Source organism: Lathyrus oleraceus, chromosome 3, assembly GCF_024323335.1.
Source record: "Lathyrus oleraceus cultivar Zhongwan6 chromosome 3, CAAS_Psat_ZW6_1.0, whole genome shotgun sequence".
Classification (NCBI taxonomy): Eukaryota; Viridiplantae; Streptophyta; class Magnoliopsida; order Fabales; family Fabaceae; genus Lathyrus; species Lathyrus oleraceus.
In genome coordinates, this window is record NC_066581.1 from 242242845 (window position 1) to 242261755 (window position 18911).

General features: G+C 37.4%; 4 protein-coding genes across 4 annotated transcripts; 1 reads left to right on the top strand and 3 right to left on the bottom strand.

Annotated features, from left to right (window-relative positions):
• LOC127129122 (uncharacterized) lies at positions 1-1698 on the bottom strand. The gene is made up of 2 exons (XM_051058418.1): positions 530-1698; positions 1-422 (listed from the first exon to the last, which is right to left on the bottom strand). Exons 1-2 carry the CDS (start codon positions 1547-1549, stop codon positions 51-53), a joined length of 1392 nt encoding a protein of 463 aa, XP_050914375.1. The 5' UTR covers positions 1550-1698; the 3' UTR covers positions 1-50.
• A 49-nt stretch (positions 1699-1747) lies between these two features.
• LOC127130656 (uncharacterized) lies at positions 1748-3189 on the bottom strand. The gene is made up of 3 exons (XM_051059627.1): positions 3112-3189; positions 1888-3024; positions 1748-1765 (listed from the first exon to the last, which is right to left on the bottom strand). Exons 1-3 carry the CDS (start codon positions 3187-3189, stop codon positions 1748-1750), a joined length of 1233 nt encoding a protein of 410 aa, XP_050915584.1.
• Positions 3190-16869: 13680 nt separating this feature from the next.
• LOC127129123 (blue copper protein 1a) lies at positions 16870-17660 on the top strand. The gene is made up of 2 exons (XM_051058419.1): positions 16870-17048; positions 17146-17660. The coding sequence occupies exons 1-2, from the start codon at positions 16883-16885 to the stop codon at positions 17472-17474; spliced, it is 495 nt and encodes a 164-aa protein (XP_050914376.1). The 5' UTR covers positions 16870-16882; the 3' UTR covers positions 17475-17660.
• A 13-nt stretch (positions 17661-17673) lies between these two features.
• On the bottom strand, positions 17674-18710 carry LOC127129124 (inactive protein RESTRICTED TEV MOVEMENT 2). Its single transcript, XM_051058420.1, has 2 exons — positions 18482-18710; positions 17674-18250 (listed from the first exon to the last, which is right to left on the bottom strand). Exons 1-2 carry the CDS (start codon positions 18582-18584, stop codon positions 17736-17738), a joined length of 618 nt encoding a protein of 205 aa, XP_050914377.1. The 5' UTR covers positions 18585-18710; the 3' UTR covers positions 17674-17735.
• Positions 18711-18911: the final 201 nt, after the last annotated feature.

Genomic DNA, 18911 nt, shown 5'->3' on the forward strand with positions numbered 1-18911 from the left:
TTTTCCAAAAGGATTACAAAATACATAGCAGAAACATAATAATCAGTCCCTCATTTTGAAGTGGGTATGTCTTCATTTTCTGGTAGGGTAATTGGTTTGTCACTAGATATTCCTTCACCTGTTATGGGTCTTTTAAACCAACTCAACTTGATCCTCTCACTTTGCCTTCTTTTGATGATAGGTTTTTTTTCAACCCTTTTTCTGGATTGTTTTGTGATTGAGGCAGCCACACTAGATCCTGTTTGACTCATAATAGTTGGAACAGGCATATCAGTTGGAGGCTGTGGATCAGTTGGAACAGGCACATTTGTTGGAACAGTCATATCAGTTGCAGTTGGGGCAGGCATATCAGATGCAGTTGGCATATCATTTGCAGTTGGCATATCAGTTGCAGTTGGCACATGTCCTTTTTTAGGTTTTCTCTACAATGTAAGACACAATGTATGGTTGTCATCACAATGCATATCACAATGAAGAATGTAAGACAGAATGTAGAATGTAAGACAAAATGTATATCACAATGAATTACCTTTCTTTTAAGTGCATTGGGATCCTGAGTGGTAGCCTTACAAGTCATAGCATTGTGACCAAAATTATCACATTTGGTGCACTTATATGCAACACCAGATCTTCTCTTCCTTGCACCATCCTCTCCACTTTCTCTTATCCTAATCTTCTTAGGTCTACCAGGACCATTTTTATATGCAGGTGGTAGAGGTGGTTCCATCTCAACTTCTGGCCACATATCTTGACCATTGATTGGACTTACTGAAAATCCATAACATAGTGCAAACTTTTCTCTTGTGTAACAAGCATCAACAAATTCATCAGGGTTTTGCTTTCTATAACTCAGAGCAGCTACAGCATGCCTACATGGAATTCCTACTAATTCCCAAAAATTACAACTACATGACCTTTTAGCAATGTCAACAATAAATTCATGTGTGTTGTAACTATGTGTAACCTGAAAAGTCTCAGCAATTGACCATGTTGGCAACCAATGACCACTCCTGAACACCTCATTATCTAACCTTCTCCTAGGTATTGGCATCACCTTATGTGGCCAATTTTCTAGTTTACTTGCAGAGGTGGATAACCTATTCATCAGATATTTTCTTATCCACTCACACATTGTGAGTATAGGTTTGTCCCTAGCAGCTAGAATGGTAGCATTAAAAGACTCTGAGATATTATTCATCAATGTATCACATTTAGGGTAAAAAGAAAAGGCATGCTTACACCAGCTTTTGGTAGGAACAGCCATCAACCAAGTCCAAGCATTGGGATCTGCATTCTTCAATTCATTCATCTTTTGGACCCATGCCTGATAGTATGTGGCTTTAGCAGCTCCCATCATTAAATCTCTAATAAGGGCTCCTCCACCAAACCTTTTCTTGAAATTAGCATACAAGTGCCTAAGACATAATCTATGCTCAATAGTATCAGACAATTCTTCAAATACAGCCACAAGTCCCTGATACAAAATAGAAATTTTTCCAACATTTAGAGAATAGAATAATTTGCAACAGAAAGATAGAGTTAAATACATACCTTCTGTTGATCAGAGATAAATACATATCTTCTATCCTGACCAATGTCCTCCATTAGTAGTTGTATAAACCATCTCCAACTCTCCTTTGTTTCATTTTCAACCACACCAAATGCCAAAGGGAAGTATTGATCATTAGCATCCCTGCCTACAGCAATAAGTAACTGTCCACCATACTTGGTCTTTAAGTGACATCCATCAACCCCCACAAATGGTCTGCATCCATGAATAAAGCCTTTCTTACAGCCATCAAAACAGAAATAAAATGACCCAAACCTTGGTTGTATGGATGGACTAGGTCTTTCTACATTTATCTTCACAGTGTTGCCATGGTTTACCCTTCTTAGTTCTTCTGCATACCTCCATATGGAAGCATACTGATTGTCAGCATCACCTTCAATTATCTTCTTGGCAATTAGCTTAGCCCTCCATGCTTTTGCAACAGTAATACCCACAGAATATGTTTGCCTCATATCTTGGATGATGTCTCTTATCCTGACTGTATCAGAAGTTTGCATCCTCTTTACCACATGCTTGGCCACCCACTTTGAGCTAGCAGACTTGTTGTTCAAAACCCTAGCACATGTGTGCTTATGTACAAGTGTTTTTATAGCAAAAGTCTCCTTGTGGCCAACCTTAGAGCATAAGACTAAAAACCCACATTTATGCTTACACACCACCCTTACCCTATCTCCCTCATTTTTCACAAAAGAAATTTCCCTCCCATTAAGCACTGACCACTCACGGATAGCTGCCCTAAAGTCATCAAGTGTTTTGAATTCCATACCCCACTTGAATATAAAGTCTTTGTTTAGATGCTTTTTCCTAAACCTAGCATACTTGGGCCTTTCTTCATCACAAGAATCATCTGGGTCAGAACTATTCAACTCATCACTATAGTATACATCATCTGAATCCATACTCTTATTGGGCTCCTCCATACTCTTATTGGGCTCCTCCATACTGTTATTGGGCTCCCACCTAATAGGCTTAGTAACATCTATTCCTTCAAAACCATCAAAGTAAGCAGTAGCTCTTTCATCTTCACTGTCATCTAACCCCTCTACCTTCTCCTCATCTAACCCATCAATTCCATTATCAGGGGGGTGGTCATCATCATTCACACATTTAGGTTCCCTATCAGCAGGGTCCATGTTCCAAGTACTATGTTCAACATACAAATCTCCTTTCACATTCATTGCACTAAAGTATAGAGCAAAATCATCAACAACATCATCATCTTTCCTAATCAGAAAAAAACCATCTTGAATTTCTAAAACTTTTGTCCATACCCTAACACAATCAGCCTTATACCCTAACCTACTCAACAACTTCTCAATGTTATCCATGTTCCAATTTGAAACATGTATCCCATTAACTGTCGTATCCGTACCCCCTCTGTATATAATTTCTTCTTCAAAAACCCTGTAAAATTCACCCCCATGGTGGAGTGTAACACTAAAGTGTTGTGAATCCTGTCAATATATTATACCCACATGTCAAAGATTGTTGATTTCAAAATTTTACCCTACGACATTGATGAACTTCAAATTTTTACTAACCTCGGACTTTGGACACTTCACTGAGCTCGTCTTCACTGAGCTGGATCGCTTCTTCGTATTCGCTGAGGTTGTCTTCATCTTCGTCTTCACTGCGGTCGTCTTTCTCGTTTGCTTCGTTCCCTGCATTCTTCTTCTTCGTCTTCGTCTTCCCCTGGAAATTTCGTCTTCGTCTTCCCTGCTATGTTCAGAACCCTAATTTTCTAAGGGGGTATTTGAAATTAAAAAGTGTAAAATGACACATAATCACTTTAACAAAATTAAAAATATGCCAGGTGTAGGACCTCTTATTAGATTCCATGCCACCTGGATATTAGGGGGTTCTATGAAGGAATCTACATAACATAAGGGGGGGTTTACAAAAAATATTTTTACAGGGGGGTAATCCTAAACTCGCTAACATTACAGGGGGGAAAAGTGTATTTAACCCTATAATTAAAAATACAAATTCACCTCTCACTTACTAGCATCCTCCCTCCTTCCTCCTCTATATTCCTCATAATTCACACTTTGACCTCAAATCTTCTATTTTCTTATCTTATTAATTGATTCAATCAAAATACTATTATTGAATTATTAAAAATATACTATAATAATTATATACCACTCTACCATTCTACCAATCTTTAATCAATCTCCACACTCCCACCACAAGGTCACACACCTCTAACACCCATATTAATTAAACTACTGCACAAAATAACTAAATTAAAATTAAACTAAATCATGAATAAACACGTAAAACAACCATTCAAAAACTGGGATGTTACAAGTGTGGCCAAAGTTAGAAGGCATGTTATTCAGTTGCATATTGACTTGCATTTAATTACCTTGATTTCTATCTTGATTGTCTTTCTCTCCTCTCTTTCTCCGAAGGATAACATAAGCTAAATATGCCCCATCCATGGCTTTGCCGTCAACCCATTGAATCCATGAAGGTTACTTTCTTTGTAGGGGATAAGGTTATCATGAGTTAAATGCTAGATTTCCAATAGGTTTTTCTACATGATGAGCTTCTTTGGTCGACCATGAACATTCAAATGTCGTACTTGGGCATTACGACTCTAATCAGAAAAGGAACATTGAAGTTGGGTATCTTGTTAATTAACTCCCCTTAGTAAAAAAAAATTGGTGGATGAACATTTCAGGTCGTTTCTAATCTATTTTATGTTTATGCATCATCATCTCCTTCAACTTCGTCATTACCGAATTATTAGAGGCCTCATTAAAGTTGAATAAATCTTTTGAAATTACTCTTGTAGTTTTTAGTGAGTCGCATTCTAGTGACGTCTCATCATATGTGGCAATGTTATCCTTCGAAGTTCTTCTTCATTGTTTATGGGGGAGATCTTCCCAAGATTAGGACATTTCTCCTTCAATGTTCATCATGATGGGGACTTTCTCACACTCGAGGAGAGTTCCTCCGACACTACAGGAAAAAGGAGCTCCAACAACATGATATTGCTACGTGAAAACTACGTCGCTGAAAAAGGATAGAGTTGCATGATTTTCACGTTGATAAACATTTAAAATTAAATAAATAAAAATCAGGTTTTGCCACGTGAAAACCAAATCGCCAAAAAAGGACATTTTCGCGTGATTTTCACGTCTCTAAACATTTAAAATTAAAAAAAAACAGGTTTTCACGTTGAGGGGTGGGGGTGGGGGTTGAAAGTTGGGAAAAAGACGTCATGACGAAAAACATGTCGCTAAACTCTTTTGAAAAAAACAAAACAACAGGGGGAACAACTTTCTCACTCTAATGAATTTCTCAGAACAATGAAAATAAAAGATCTCTTCTTTCTTCATCATGATGAGCTTCTTAAAAAAATTGAAGTTGGGTTTCCAATAGGTTTTTCTACATGATAAGCTTCTTTGGTCGATCATGAACATTCAAATGTCGTACTTCGGCATTACGACTCTTATCAGAAAAGGAATATTGAAGTTGGGTTTCTTGTTAATTAACTCCCCTTAGTAAAAAAAATTGGTGGATGAACATTTCAGGTTGTTTCTAATCTATTTTATGTTTATGCATCATCATCTCCTTTAACTTTGTCATTACCGAATTGTTAGAGGCCTCATTGAAGTTAAATAAATCTTCCGAAATTACAATTGTAGTTTTCAGTGAGTCGCATTCTAGTGACGTCTCATCATATGTGGCAATGTTATCATTTCAAGTTCTTCTTCATTGTTTATGGGGGAGATCTTCCGAAGATTGGGACACTTCTCCTTCAATGTTCATCATGATGGGGACTTTCTCACACTCGCGAAGAGTTCCTCCGACACTGGAGGAAAAAGGAGCTCTAGCGACATGATATTTCCACGTGAAAACTACGTCGCTGAAAAAGGACATTGTTGCATATTCACGTCGATAAACATTTAAAATAAAATAAATAAAAAATCAGGTTTTGCCACGTGAAAAACCAAGTCGCCAAAAAAGGACATTGTCGCGTGATTTCCACGTCTCTAAACATTTAAAATTTTTAAAAAAAAGGTTTTCACGTTGAGGGGTGGGGGGTGGGGGTTGAAAGTTGGGAAAAAGACATCATGACGAAAAACATGTCGCTAAACTCTTTTGAAAAAAACAAAAGAACGGGGGGAACTACTTTCTCACTCTAATGAATTTCTTAGAACAATGAAAATAAAAGATCTCTTCTTTCTTCATCATGATGAGCTTCTTAAAAAAATTGAAGTTGGTTTTCCAATCGGTTTTTCTACATGATGAGCTTCTTTGGTCGACCATGAACATTCAAATGTCGTACTTGGCCATTACGTCTCTTATTGGAAAAGGAACATTGAAGTTGGGTTTCTTGTTAATTAACTCCCCTTAGTAAAAAAGTTGGTGGATGAACATTTCAGGTTGTTTCTAATCTATTTTATGTTTATGCATCATCATCTCTTTCAAATTCTTCATTACCGAATTATTAGAGGCCTCATTGAAGTTGAATAAATCTCTTGAAATTACTCTTGTAGTTTTCAGTGAGTCGCATTCTAGTGATGTCTCATCATATATGGGAATGTTATCCTTTCAAGTTCTTCTTCATTGTTTATGGGGGAGATCTTCCCAAGATTGGGACACTTCTCCTTCAATGTTCAACATGATGGGGACTTTCTCACACTCGCGGAGAGTTCCTCCGACACTACAGGAAAAAGGAGCTCCAGCGACATGATATTGCCACGTGAAAACTACGTCGCTCAAAACTACGTCGCTGAAAAAGGACATTGTTGCATTATTTTCACGTCGATAAACATTTAAAATAAAATAAATAAAAAATCAGGTTTTGCCACGTGAAAAACCAAGTCGCCAAAAAAGGACATTGTCGCGTGATTTTCACGTCTCTAAACATTTAAAATTAAAAAAAAAACAGGTTTTCACGTTGAGGGGTGGGGGTGGGGGTTGAAAGTTGGGAAAAAGACATCATGACGAAAAACATGTCGCTAAACTCTTTTGAAAAAAACAAAAGAACAGGGGGAACTACTTTCTAACTCTAATGAATTTCTTAGAACAATGAAAATAAAAGATCTCTTCATTCTTCATCATGATGAGCTTCTTAAAAAAATTGAAGTTGGGTTTCCAATAAGTTTTTCTACATGATGAGCTTCTTTGGTCGACCATGAACATTCAAATGTCGTACTTGGCCATTATGACTCTTATCGGAAAAGGAACATTGAAGTTGGGTTTCTTGTTAATTAACTCCCATTAGTAAAAAAAATTGGTGGATGAACATTTCAGGTTGTTTATAATCTATTTTATGTTTATGCATCATCATCTCCTTCAACTTCGTCATTACCAAATTGTTAGATGCCTCATTGAAGTTGAATAAATCTCCTGAAATTACTCTTGTAGTTTTCAGTGAGTCGCATTCTAGTGACGTCTCATCATATGTGGCAATGTTATCCTTTCAAGTTCTTCTTCATTGTTTATGGGGGAGATCTTCCCAAGATTAGGACACTTCTCCTTCAATGTTCATCATGATGGGGACTTTCTCACACTCGCGGAGAGTTCCTCCGACACTACAGGAAAAAGGAGCTCCAGCAACATGATATTGCCACGTGAAAACTACGTTGCTGAAAAAGGACATTGTTGCATGATTTTCACGTCGATAAACATTTAAAATAAAATAAATAAAAAATCAGGTTTTGCCACGTGAAAACCAAGTCGCCAAAAAAGGACATTGTCGCGTGATTTCACGTCTCTAAACATTTAAAAAAAAAACAGGTTTTCACGTTGAGGGGTGGGGGTGGGGGTTGAAACTTGGGAAAAAGACGTCATGACGAAAAACTTGTCGCTAAACTCTTTTGAAAAAACAAAAGAACGGGGGGAACTACTTTCTCAATCTAATGAATTTCTCAGAACAATGAAAATAAAAGATCTCTTCTTTCTTCATCACCTTCCACCATCTTCTTCCTCTTTCTCTCTCATGCTAAAACCTTTACTATCTTCTTCATCAAACAACCTTTCCCTCTCTTCTTCATCAAAATAACCAAACCCTTGCATCTCTTCTTCAAAACTGAACAACAACAAAAATGTTTTTCTTCTTATCTTTCAAATCCATCGCTCTCTTTTAACAACAAAGACAAAATCAGTTTTATTCGAATTAGATCTTTAGGGTTCCTCAAAATCACAAGGCTTTGAAGTATAAAAATGGAATCTTTGATGAAACTGTGATGTCGTTTGAGGAAATCCCTGTGTAATGAAGGCTTCTGTTTCGGTTGTCTCTACTGAGAAGTCATCGACGACGCTAATGATTGTGTGGCTAGTACCTGCAAGTGGCGGTGGTGGATGGAAAAAAGGTTAACCATATAGTTGTGGTGGTTTTTAAGAAACGTGAAGGAACACGACATTGGTGGTTTCTATACCTATTCATATATTAATAACGTGATTTTCATGTGATAAAGTTTTATCGTATTTTACACGTCGCAAAAAATTGTGACTTGAGTTCATTAGATGTGTTTGTTCATGTCGCTAATTTGAGTTTAGTAAAATAATATTTGAGTTGTAACATGAATTTTACGTGATAAATAATATTTTTTTAGTGCGACTACAATATAAATGCGGAGAGTTTAAAAATATTTTTACTAAAAATATAGTTGTAATATAAAGGTTTTTTTACCGAGATAACCCAGTTTTTCGAAAAAATTCCCAAAATACCCCACGTTTCAAAAAAATTCCCAAACTACCCCATTTTTAGGAGGTGTCGCCAATTGGATTGGCGACTCCTCTTAAAACTTAAAGGGAGACGTCAATTGGATTGGCTAGGGCAGGTGCCCTAGCCAATCCAATTGGCGCCTATGTGTAATTTTTAAGAGGAGGCGCCAATCCAATTGGCGACACCCTTAAAAAAGCCTCAAATGAGAAAACCTCCAACAAGAAAGTTGTAGATCTTTTCAAGACAATGAATTTGGACATATATTTGGCATCATTTGGATTTTTGTTTGAGAAAGTTATGGGCAGTTGAAGTTGGACTACTGAGTTTTTCAACTGTTATTTGACCTATAATGTTTTGCATTATCGCATGTGTTTCTTTTAGAATTATGAAATTTTTTCCAACATAACATTTTAAGTAGACATCTCAAATTTTGCAATGCACTTGGTCCCAACTCAAAATAATTAAAAATGAGTGAGTTAGGTCCTTGCGAACTTGACCCAAAATTAGGGTTTCTGTCAAAACACGTGGATGTGAATTTTGCCAAAAGGGACCAACTTCAAGCCCTTCTGTTTGAATGATAAAAGCCTCAAATGACAAAACCTTAAACATAAAAGTTGTAGATATTTTAAAGACAATGAATTTGGATTAAAATTTTGCATCATTTGCATTTTTTTTGAGAAAGGTATGGGCACCTGAACTTGGACTCTTTGACATTTCAATTGTTATGTGGCCTATAATGTTTTGTATTATCATATGTGTTTATTTTTGAATTATGAAATTTTTTCCAACATAATAATTTAAGTAGACATCTCAAACTTTGCAATGCACTTTGTCCCACCTCAAAATCATAAAAAATGAGTGAGTTAGGTTCTTGGGTAGTTGACCCAAAATTAGGGTTTCAGTCAAAACATGTGTATGTGAATTTTGCCAAAATGGAGTTTAGACAAAGAAACCTAATGTTTGGAGTTTACACAAAGATAAATTTGATATAATACGACTTGATATTAATAAAATTTGAAGTTTACACAATGAATCCTAATGGTGATGACTGGGATCACCTAACCGACCTCCGGTCCCACATCCCCTAGATACCCTAACCCTTGGCCCTAACCCACGTTGATGATTCTGCACCGGTGTTTGTTCATCTGAGGGGCCAGAAGCGTCATTACCTCCTACAGGAGAAGATCCGTTGAGTTATTCAGCCAACTCAGCATAGTCTTCAGTATTCAATGATGGTGTACCGGCGTAGCTGAGCTCATGACCCATGCCAGAGAAGTTGGGGTGTGGTTGACTCATGGATGGGCGACCGGGACGGTTGAAGGGAGACATGGGTGTGAATGATGCGTCTAGGAAAGGTTGGAAAGGTTGTTGGGCTGTTTGGAAGACATAGGGTTGTGGGATGTTTTGGTTTTGTGATGTTTGGGCTTCTTGGCTACGGTAGGAGGAGGGGCGGTTAGTGTTTTGGCTAAGGCGACTTTGGTAGGGTGATGGTGTGGGGACGAAGCGATGTTCGGTCTGAGGTTGATGGTCCATTTGTTGGTGGTGGTATAGGGTATGTTCTTGGTATTGGGGTTGGGTGAATGGCATGTTTTGGTTGTATGTTTGTGTGTTTGTGGAACGGAAAGTTTGACGGATAGGTGGTTGTGAGAAACCGGGCTGAGAATGTTGTTGGGGGTTAGATGTTGATCCTTCTTGTGTGTAACTTGTCTGGTGTGGGTCGTAGAGGTACATATCATCGATGATGAATTGAAAACCAACCGATCTGTACCAAGCCATATAAGTACGACTTGGTTTTACCTCATTTGGCATGACTGCATCAGTTAAGACATGGTCATGACGGTGCTCCCACTTGCGACACTCTGATCTTGCGAAGGTTTGCCAAGGGTTGAAGTTCCATTGGTCGTTCACTTTACGCATATGCCATTCTCCTAGTCTAGCTGGGGGATCTGGGATATTCTGGACCATACCGAACTGCAGCTTCACACGATCGATGTTGTGCATCTCAACAGTTGTGAACTGTATTATCGGTGTGCATGTTGTCCATACGGCTGCGTCATCTGCGTTGACCTCATGCTCATGATCCAGATTAAGGTATGGACGCCAAATGAACTGAAATGTTAAAGAAGATAGGATTATAATGAATGTAGAAAAAGTTAACATAATATGACGAAATAATGAAGTTATTTTGCTTACGTCTGTCGGTCGAAGGTGATCCAACAGGTTGCGATACTGAGTAATACAATGTCTCGGACATCTGCGATAACTCATACCACGTGCCGACCATCTACACCAAAAAGTTAAACAAAATTAGTTTGAGGTAATAAACTTTAAGGAAGTAAGTAAAGATATAGCAATTTAAACAACTTACTTTTTTGCATATGGAAAAGTGAAAGGGTTGTTATTGACCGGTGCTAGAGACGGTAGTCTTGACCAACCCCATGCTTGTAGCAACACAGCACATCCAGAAAATGTAGATGTGTCTTTGTGGGAATTTTTGCACAACAAACTATAGAGATAGGCTAGACAAGCGGATCCCCAACTGTAACTACCTATTCTATCTACATGTCTAAGTAGAGGTAAGTACATAATATGCATGCTAGAACCACTACCTTCGGGAAATAAAAAGGATCCTAATAACAACATAATGTAACACCTAGTTTTTATTATTCGAGCATCTTCGGTAGAATGCTCATCTAAATATAAACTATTATAATATGACTTTAGGCGTGAGAGTAGTATACCTTGACCTCTAGCATTATCATCTAACAAATCAGTTTCTAAAAGCTCCATGCAAATTGAATTTGCATAGTTGGTCTTACCATTAACATCTTTGCCTTCAATTCGTAGTCCTAAAAGCATGCAGACGTCTTCCAACGTCACGGTACACTCACCGGTTGGAAACCAAAATGTGTGTGTTTCTGGCCTCCATCTTTCGCATAAGGCTAGAATGAACTTGTTATCTATAGACCAAGACATAATCTTGCTAATATGACCAAAACCGGCGAGTTCAACATAAGGTTGAATCATCGGGTCCATTGGGACAAATTCGTGGACTCGAGTTCGAAACCTTGATACATCCTATAATAGAAATAATATAACACTTGACTAAGTTGGTATTTCAAAATAAAATGGGGTTGGTGAAGATGAAAGATAAAAAGTTAACAAAAGAAAAAACTTACATATGTTGCGATGTTTGCAACTGTTCCTCTGTGTGCTCCGCCCATTGTGAGTAAAGACATATTGTTGGGGAGTTGGTGTAGATGAAATTGGAAGATGTTGTTGAAGATGAAATTGTAAAAGAAGTATTGTAGAGGAAGTAGTGAGAATGTTGGTGTGGAAGAATTGTTGAAGGAGTGGATGTATTTATAGGCAAATGGAAGAGAGCATAAAAATTTGTGTTTGCATGGTGTCTCCACCTCATTTGGCGACCATGTACAATCCTAAAGAGGGGTCGCCATTCAAATTGGCGACACCATAGGGCCATGCATGCAAGGCTAGTTCTGAATGCTTGGTTTCGAGGTCTGATTGCATGGGGTCGCCACTTGAATTGGCGACCATGTACAAGCATTAAGTGGAGGCGCCAAACCATTTGGCGACACCATCTGCATGTCTGACACGTGGCAGTCTTGTCTCCTGCATGCTGAACAAGTCACTTGTGGATGGCTTGCATGATTGACACATCATCTCTGACTATCTTACATGTCCGACACGTGTCTGTCTTGTCTCCTGCATGCTGATGACTAACTTCTTGATAGCTTGCATGGTTGACACATCATCTCAGACTGTCTTGCATGACTGACACATCATCTCAGAACTAGCTTACATGTTAGACATGTGGTTGTCCTGTCTTCTGCATGCTGAAGAGTCACTTCTTGATAGCTTGCATGGTTGACACATCAACTCACACTGTCTTGAATGACTGACACATCATCTCAGAACTAGCTAGCATGCTTGACACATCATCTCAGAGTAGCTTGCATGACAGACACATCATCTCAGAACTAGCTTGCATGCTTGACACATTATCTCAGAGTAGCTTCAATGTCCGACACATCATCTCAGAACTAGCTAGCATGTGAGACACTGATACCATCTATTTAAGTGTCTTACTATCAACATCCAAGACACTTCACTCATATTCATTTGCACTTGCAAAATAGTTTTCATCTCCACAATGTCATCTTCATCATTATACAGTGTCAACGTTCACTGTAACGGTGAAACTTTTGAGTCTGAGCTTCATGGTTTTTGTTTTCGAAACACTGATACCATTAGAATCACGATCAAGAGAAATGCAACCTTTTTGCATTTGAAAAAAAGAATACAATCCTTTATAGGATCAGGTATTGTGTCAAAGATCACATATCAAAATCCAATATTTTTTGAGAATGGTCAATGCAAGTTTTTCCCCCTTAAGGTACGAGACGATGAAGATGTTGAAAACATGTTTGTTAGTCATGAACATTCAGGCATGGATTGTATCGAGTTGTACATTACTCTACAACCATGTATACCGTCTCAACAGTCTCAACTAACCGATCAGGATGAAGCTGGTGAAGATGATGCAGATGATGCACAATGGTCAGATGAACTCAACCCAGAAGCAGAAGTAGAAGTCGACGTTGTTGATGAAGAAGAAGAGGAGACCGAGATACAGGTTGATCACATGCTGAACAACGACGATGAAGATGATGCTCAACCACCACCAATACCTCCTAGTCATGCCTACAATCCTCCTCAACATATGACAAATATGGATCTTCACGACGATGAAACATCCGACAATGTCTTCTATAATCCGTATCCGAGACCAGTAGGAGAATTAAAGGTGGGAGACATGTTTCGTACCAAAGAAGAATGTGTCTTGGCAATCAAAAAATTCCACATGAACAACTTTGCTGACTTTACAGTGAAACACACTGATTCTAGAAGGTATGTTATCGAATGTCGTAACATGCTTTGTAAGTTTCGTTTGGCTGCGTCTTACAAGAAGAAAAATGACTCTTGGGAGATCGCTTCAATAGACCCACCGCACAGTTGCGTTGCAACTAACGTTGAACAAGATCACCGTAAACTGAGCACAGCTTTGATATGTCAAGACATTCTGCCATTGGTAAATAAAGACCCATCAATGAAGGTGAGTATAATTATATCCCATATCCGAACAACATATAATTATACTCCATCTTACAAGAAAGCATGGATTGCGAGGACAAAGGTTGTTGAACAGGTTTTCGGCAACTGGGAGGATTCATTCAAGGAATTGCCACGGTTTTTATGGGCACTAAAAACTTATGTCCCAAGAACTGTGGCAATTATGGAGACAATGCCAGCAATGATGTCAGACGGAACATGTGCTACAGGTAATAGAATATTTCACCGTCTCTTTTGGGCATTTGACCCGTGCATCAAAGGTTTCGCTTTCTGCAAACCTCTCTTGCAAATTGATGGCACTTGGTTATACGGAAAATACAAGGGTACTTTGCTCATGGCGGTTGGACAAGACGGTAACAACAATGTCTTTCCCATTGCCTTTGCTCTTGTTGAAGGTGAAACGACTGGTGGATGGGGTTTCTTTCTTCGACATCTCAGAACGCATGTCGCTCCACAAGCCAATCTATGTTTGATTTCTGATAGACATGCTGCCATTGAGAGTGCCTACAACAACCATGACAACGAATGGCATGATCCTCCTTCTACACATGTCTACTGTATCAGACACATTGCACAAAACTTCATGCGTGCTATAAAAGATAAGAATCTTCGCAAGAAGGTGGTGAATGTTGGGTATGCTTTAACTCAACCGTCATTTCAATATTATCGTGATGAAATTAGACTGTCTAATGAAGACGCGGGGAGATGGATAAATAACATACCAGTAGAGCAGTGGACAAGAGCATTTGACGGTGGTTGTCGATGGGGCCACATGACAACAAACATTGTGGAATGCATGAACGAGGTTTTCAAAGGAATTCGAAATCTGCCGATAACCGCCTTGGTAAGATCAACCTATTATAGGTTGGCTTCTATGTTCGCAACCAAAGGTGAAAGATGGACTGCAGTGTTAATGTCCGGACAAGTATTCAGTGAGTGTTGCATGAAGGTCATGAAAGAGGAGAGCATCAAAGCTACGACACACGCTGTAACAGTCTTTGACCGTCATAGACAAAATTTCAGCGTCCAGGAAACAATGGGCAACAACGAGGGGAGACCAAATTTAGCCTACGCTGTTAGACTACACAGAAGTTGGTGCGATTGTGGAAAATTTCAGGCCTTCCGCATACCTTGCTCCCATGTCATTGCAGCATGCGCTTATACTCGTCAAGACGCTTACACCCATTTATCTGATGTGTACAAGGCCAACACCATCATGAATGTATATAGTCAAAGCTTTTCAGTACTACCAATGGAGGATTACTGGCCTCCATATGAAGGAGATATTGTTTGGCACAATGAAGAGATGCGTAGAAAGAAGAAAGGAAGGCCAAACAACATACGTATCAGAACAGAGATGGATTCCACAGATAAAATGATAAGATTATGTAGTATCTGTCGTCAACCAGGACACAACAAAAACAACTGTCCCAATCAAGGAGCATCATCTAGATCTTAAACTTTTTATAACATTGTATTTCTGTAACAATCAATCATTATATATCATTAAGTTCTTGTTACAATGAGTTTCATAACAAACATCAGTACAAAACATCTGAAAACATAAATAATTCTAACTGATTACAACAATCAAATTAATGTCGTCTCGACCGAACATCATTTCCCTATCATCCTTATCAGTCTTCATTCGCACCCAACCAAAGATACTGTCAAGTCTCTCAATACTTCTGATTTTTTCCCCTTCTGGTATTTTCCTGTCTAACCATCGAACCAGCTCCCTCTTCAGTTGATTTAACGTGGTGATGTTCCAAAACAGCATCAGCAATTGAGGTTTGTCTCTCGCATAAATCACCTTACCGTATCGGCGACGAACACCAAACATGATAGCCAAATGATTATATGAGTTGTGAAATAATTGGTCACACAACGCATCTATTTCTAAGACAAAAAAGGCATTTTATGAGGGAGTCACCAATTGAGTTGGCGCCTCCTCTTAAAACCTACAAATAGGCGCCAATTGGATTGGCTAGGGCACCTGCCCTAGCCAATCTAATTGGCGCCTCCATTCAAGTTTTAAGAAGAGTCGCCATATGAACAACTTTCATGTTCATCAAAAATCCATTTGTTACTTGGAAGTTCATCATTCATTTCAAAACATTATAGGTCATTTTGCCAGAAACCCTAATTTTGGGTCAAGTTCGCAGGGACCTAACTCACTCATTTTTAATTATTTTGAGGTGGGACCAAGTGAATTGCAAAATTTGATATGTCTACTTCAATTGTTATGTTGGACAAAATTTCATAATTCTAAAAGAAACACATGGGATAATACAAAACATTATAGGTCAGATAATAGTTGAAAAACTCAGAAGTCCAACTTCAACTGTCCATAACTTTCTCATAAAAAATCCAAATGATGCAAAATTTATGTCCAAATTCATTATCTTGAAAAGATCTACAACTTTCATGTTGGAGGTTTTGCCATTTGAGGTTTTTCTAAGGGAGTCGCCAATTGAATTGGCGTCTCCTCTTAAAACTTACACATAGGCGCCAATTGGATTGGCTAGGGCACCTGCCCTAGCCAATTCAATTGGCGCCTCCTTGCAATTTTTAAGAGGGGTCGCCAATTCAATTGGCGCCTCCTCCTAAAAGTGGGGTAGATTGAGAATTTTGCTGAAAACTAGAGTATTTTGGGAATTTTTTCGAAAAACTGGGTTATCTCGGTAAAAAAACCTAATATAAATCGGTATAGAAAAATGAAAATAAACTGATTTAAAAAAATCAAAATTTAAAAAATTTATAAATAGAAATTGATCATAAAATGGTTTACGAATGTAAACGTTTTCTAAACTAATTTTGAAAAGTATTTTATCAAATAACTATTTTTTTTTAAAGTAGTTATTAAAAACTGAATTAAACTATTGAAAGAAACACCCTCTAATTTCCACCTTTAGTCCATTTGTCTGAATATAAGTTACACAATAAATTATTTCAAAACTAATGTTGATACTACTACTAGCATATTGCATTTTTTTGATAGCTCAGATTAATGAAGGCCGGGTCAGCAACAATACTTAATAAGCATATATCAATCATTTGTTTATTGCCAAATTGATTTAAATATATATCATACTACTTGCATATTGTCCACTTCGTGGTTTTAATTAGAAAAACAAAAAAGTTTCTTATTATCAAAGAAAAACTTTCTTTACGTTAAAATAAAAAAATAAAAAGAATTGTGCAAATTCAACACCGTCGTAGTAAAATAAGCCGACCGAATCCGGTAGCCGTTTATAACAGCATATTATAATATTATTATGTCGATAAAACCAATATAATCACAAATCTATATATAGTCAGTCCAAATTGAATTTCACAATTCGTCTACACAATAACATTTCAAGAGCATTTTCTAGCTAGTGATTCCTTTGATTAAGATTTTATTCCAGTACAAATTTTTTGCCAACATTCATTTTAGGAGACAGATTTCAAACACAAATTTTGATCAAATGGCTTCTTCTCGTTCAATCTTGTTCCTTTCCATTTCCATGGTTTTGCTTTCCTCAGTTGCAATGGCTACTGATCATATTGTTGGTGATGATAAAGGCTGGACTGTTGATTTCAATTACACTCAATGGGCTCAGCAAATGGTTTTTCGTGTTGGTGACAATCTTGGTATGTAAAAGAAAAAAACAACAATTTTCCATTTTGTTTAGATTTTTTTATATCATAATTATACTTAATTATATTTTATCTCCTTTTGTTTTTTCAGTTTTCAATTATAACCCTTCTTTCCACAATGTATTCAAAGTGAATGGAACACTCTTTCAAAACTGCACTTTTCCGGCAGAAAACGAAGCACTTTCGACAGGAAAAGATATCATTCCATTGAAAACTGAAGGCAGAAAATGGTATGTTTGTGGAAAAGCTGATCATTGTGCTTCTCGTCAAATGAAGTTTGTCATCACCGTTCTTGCAGAAGGTGCACCTGCTCCTTCTACTCCTTCTCCTCCACCGTCTTCTGATGCTCGTCATGTTGTATCTTCTGTGTTTGGAGTTGTCATGGCAACCATGCTTGCTACTATAGCCATCTTTGCATAAGGAGTTAGGAAATTTTTTATATATATTTATTTTATTTATACGTCAACACTACTAATAGGGTTTCAACTTTGGTGCTCACATATTAAACTACTAAGCTGTAATACCCATGAATTTTATATTTTATATTTCTTTAAATTTGTTGTATTAATGAATTATATATAATGATTTGTGTTGATGTTATTGTAACGTGATCCTAAAATTTAGAGCTTGTTTGTGATAATTTTATTCATTTTATCCATTTTTCACAACATTAAACTTCATCTAATCTTGAAAATAGGATTGAGCTTCACCCATGAGGCTTTTGCTCATATCCACTAGATAATTTACAATGACCATTACAACAATAATCACAACCATGAATTTAAAAGCAAGATCTCTGGTAGTTTCTACATCATTTTCTCCAAATTGATTTTCTCTTGTGCCACCATATTCATATAGTCTCTCTTTATCTCTCTTTTCACTCTCTTCTTCTTCTCTTCTTCCTCCAAAGTTCAAACTCTTATATGTATGTTTCTCTTGATATTCATCATCGTCTTCAAGTTCCGGCATTTCTTCTTCTACCTCCTCTTGAGGTATGAGATCAACTTTCTTTGGCATTACAACAGAAAGAATATTTTGCATGAAATTGCCACGAATAGCATCTTCATTGCAATATTTTGGAATCTCAAACTCTTTCTTGAAACGTTTCCATCTTGTTCCATCATGTGGACGTTCTCCACTTATCACCAAAAAACCAAGATGGTTCACTTGAATTCTCATTTGCTCTCTCTTAAAACCTGAAAACAAATAATCCCTCATATGTATATAATGGTTTACTAAATATATATGAATGAAAAACATATTTAATCTACAATAATAATAAATCAATCAATTTCAATAGAAGAAAACTCCATATATAATTTAGACCTAAGAAGCACCGACACCAAAAACACGAGTATCGGTGTCTAATACAACTTTTTGTAGTGGTGCCGGTGCTTTAGATATTTAGAGAGATGAAATTAACATGCCTGGAAGATGAAGTTCAACCGTGTCACGATCTTGTTCTCTACGCCACTTAAACATAGGATCAAAATCCTCATAAGACCGTTTATATGCATGTTTGCTTTCCATTTTATTTTCAAAGTTTTCAATTTGGTGTGTATGATGATCAAAAATTTATTAGGTTGAAGGAATTAAACCTACTAATGAAGGGTACAATGGCTTTCAAATTTGCCTTAAGTTGGTGATCATGAGCTAGAATTATTCCTTGTTAACCTTTCCAAGTATTGGCAACTCAAGGGGCCATATAGTAATTTGCGTTGTTTGTGTTTGAATAATAGTATTCCTTTGTGTGTGTAGATGTATTTTGCTTAAGACTTAGGAATATGATTATTCCTTTTTGTTCCATTCGTGATAAATCGGCATGCAAAAGCTATCTTAAGAAGCAAGCTCTAAAAA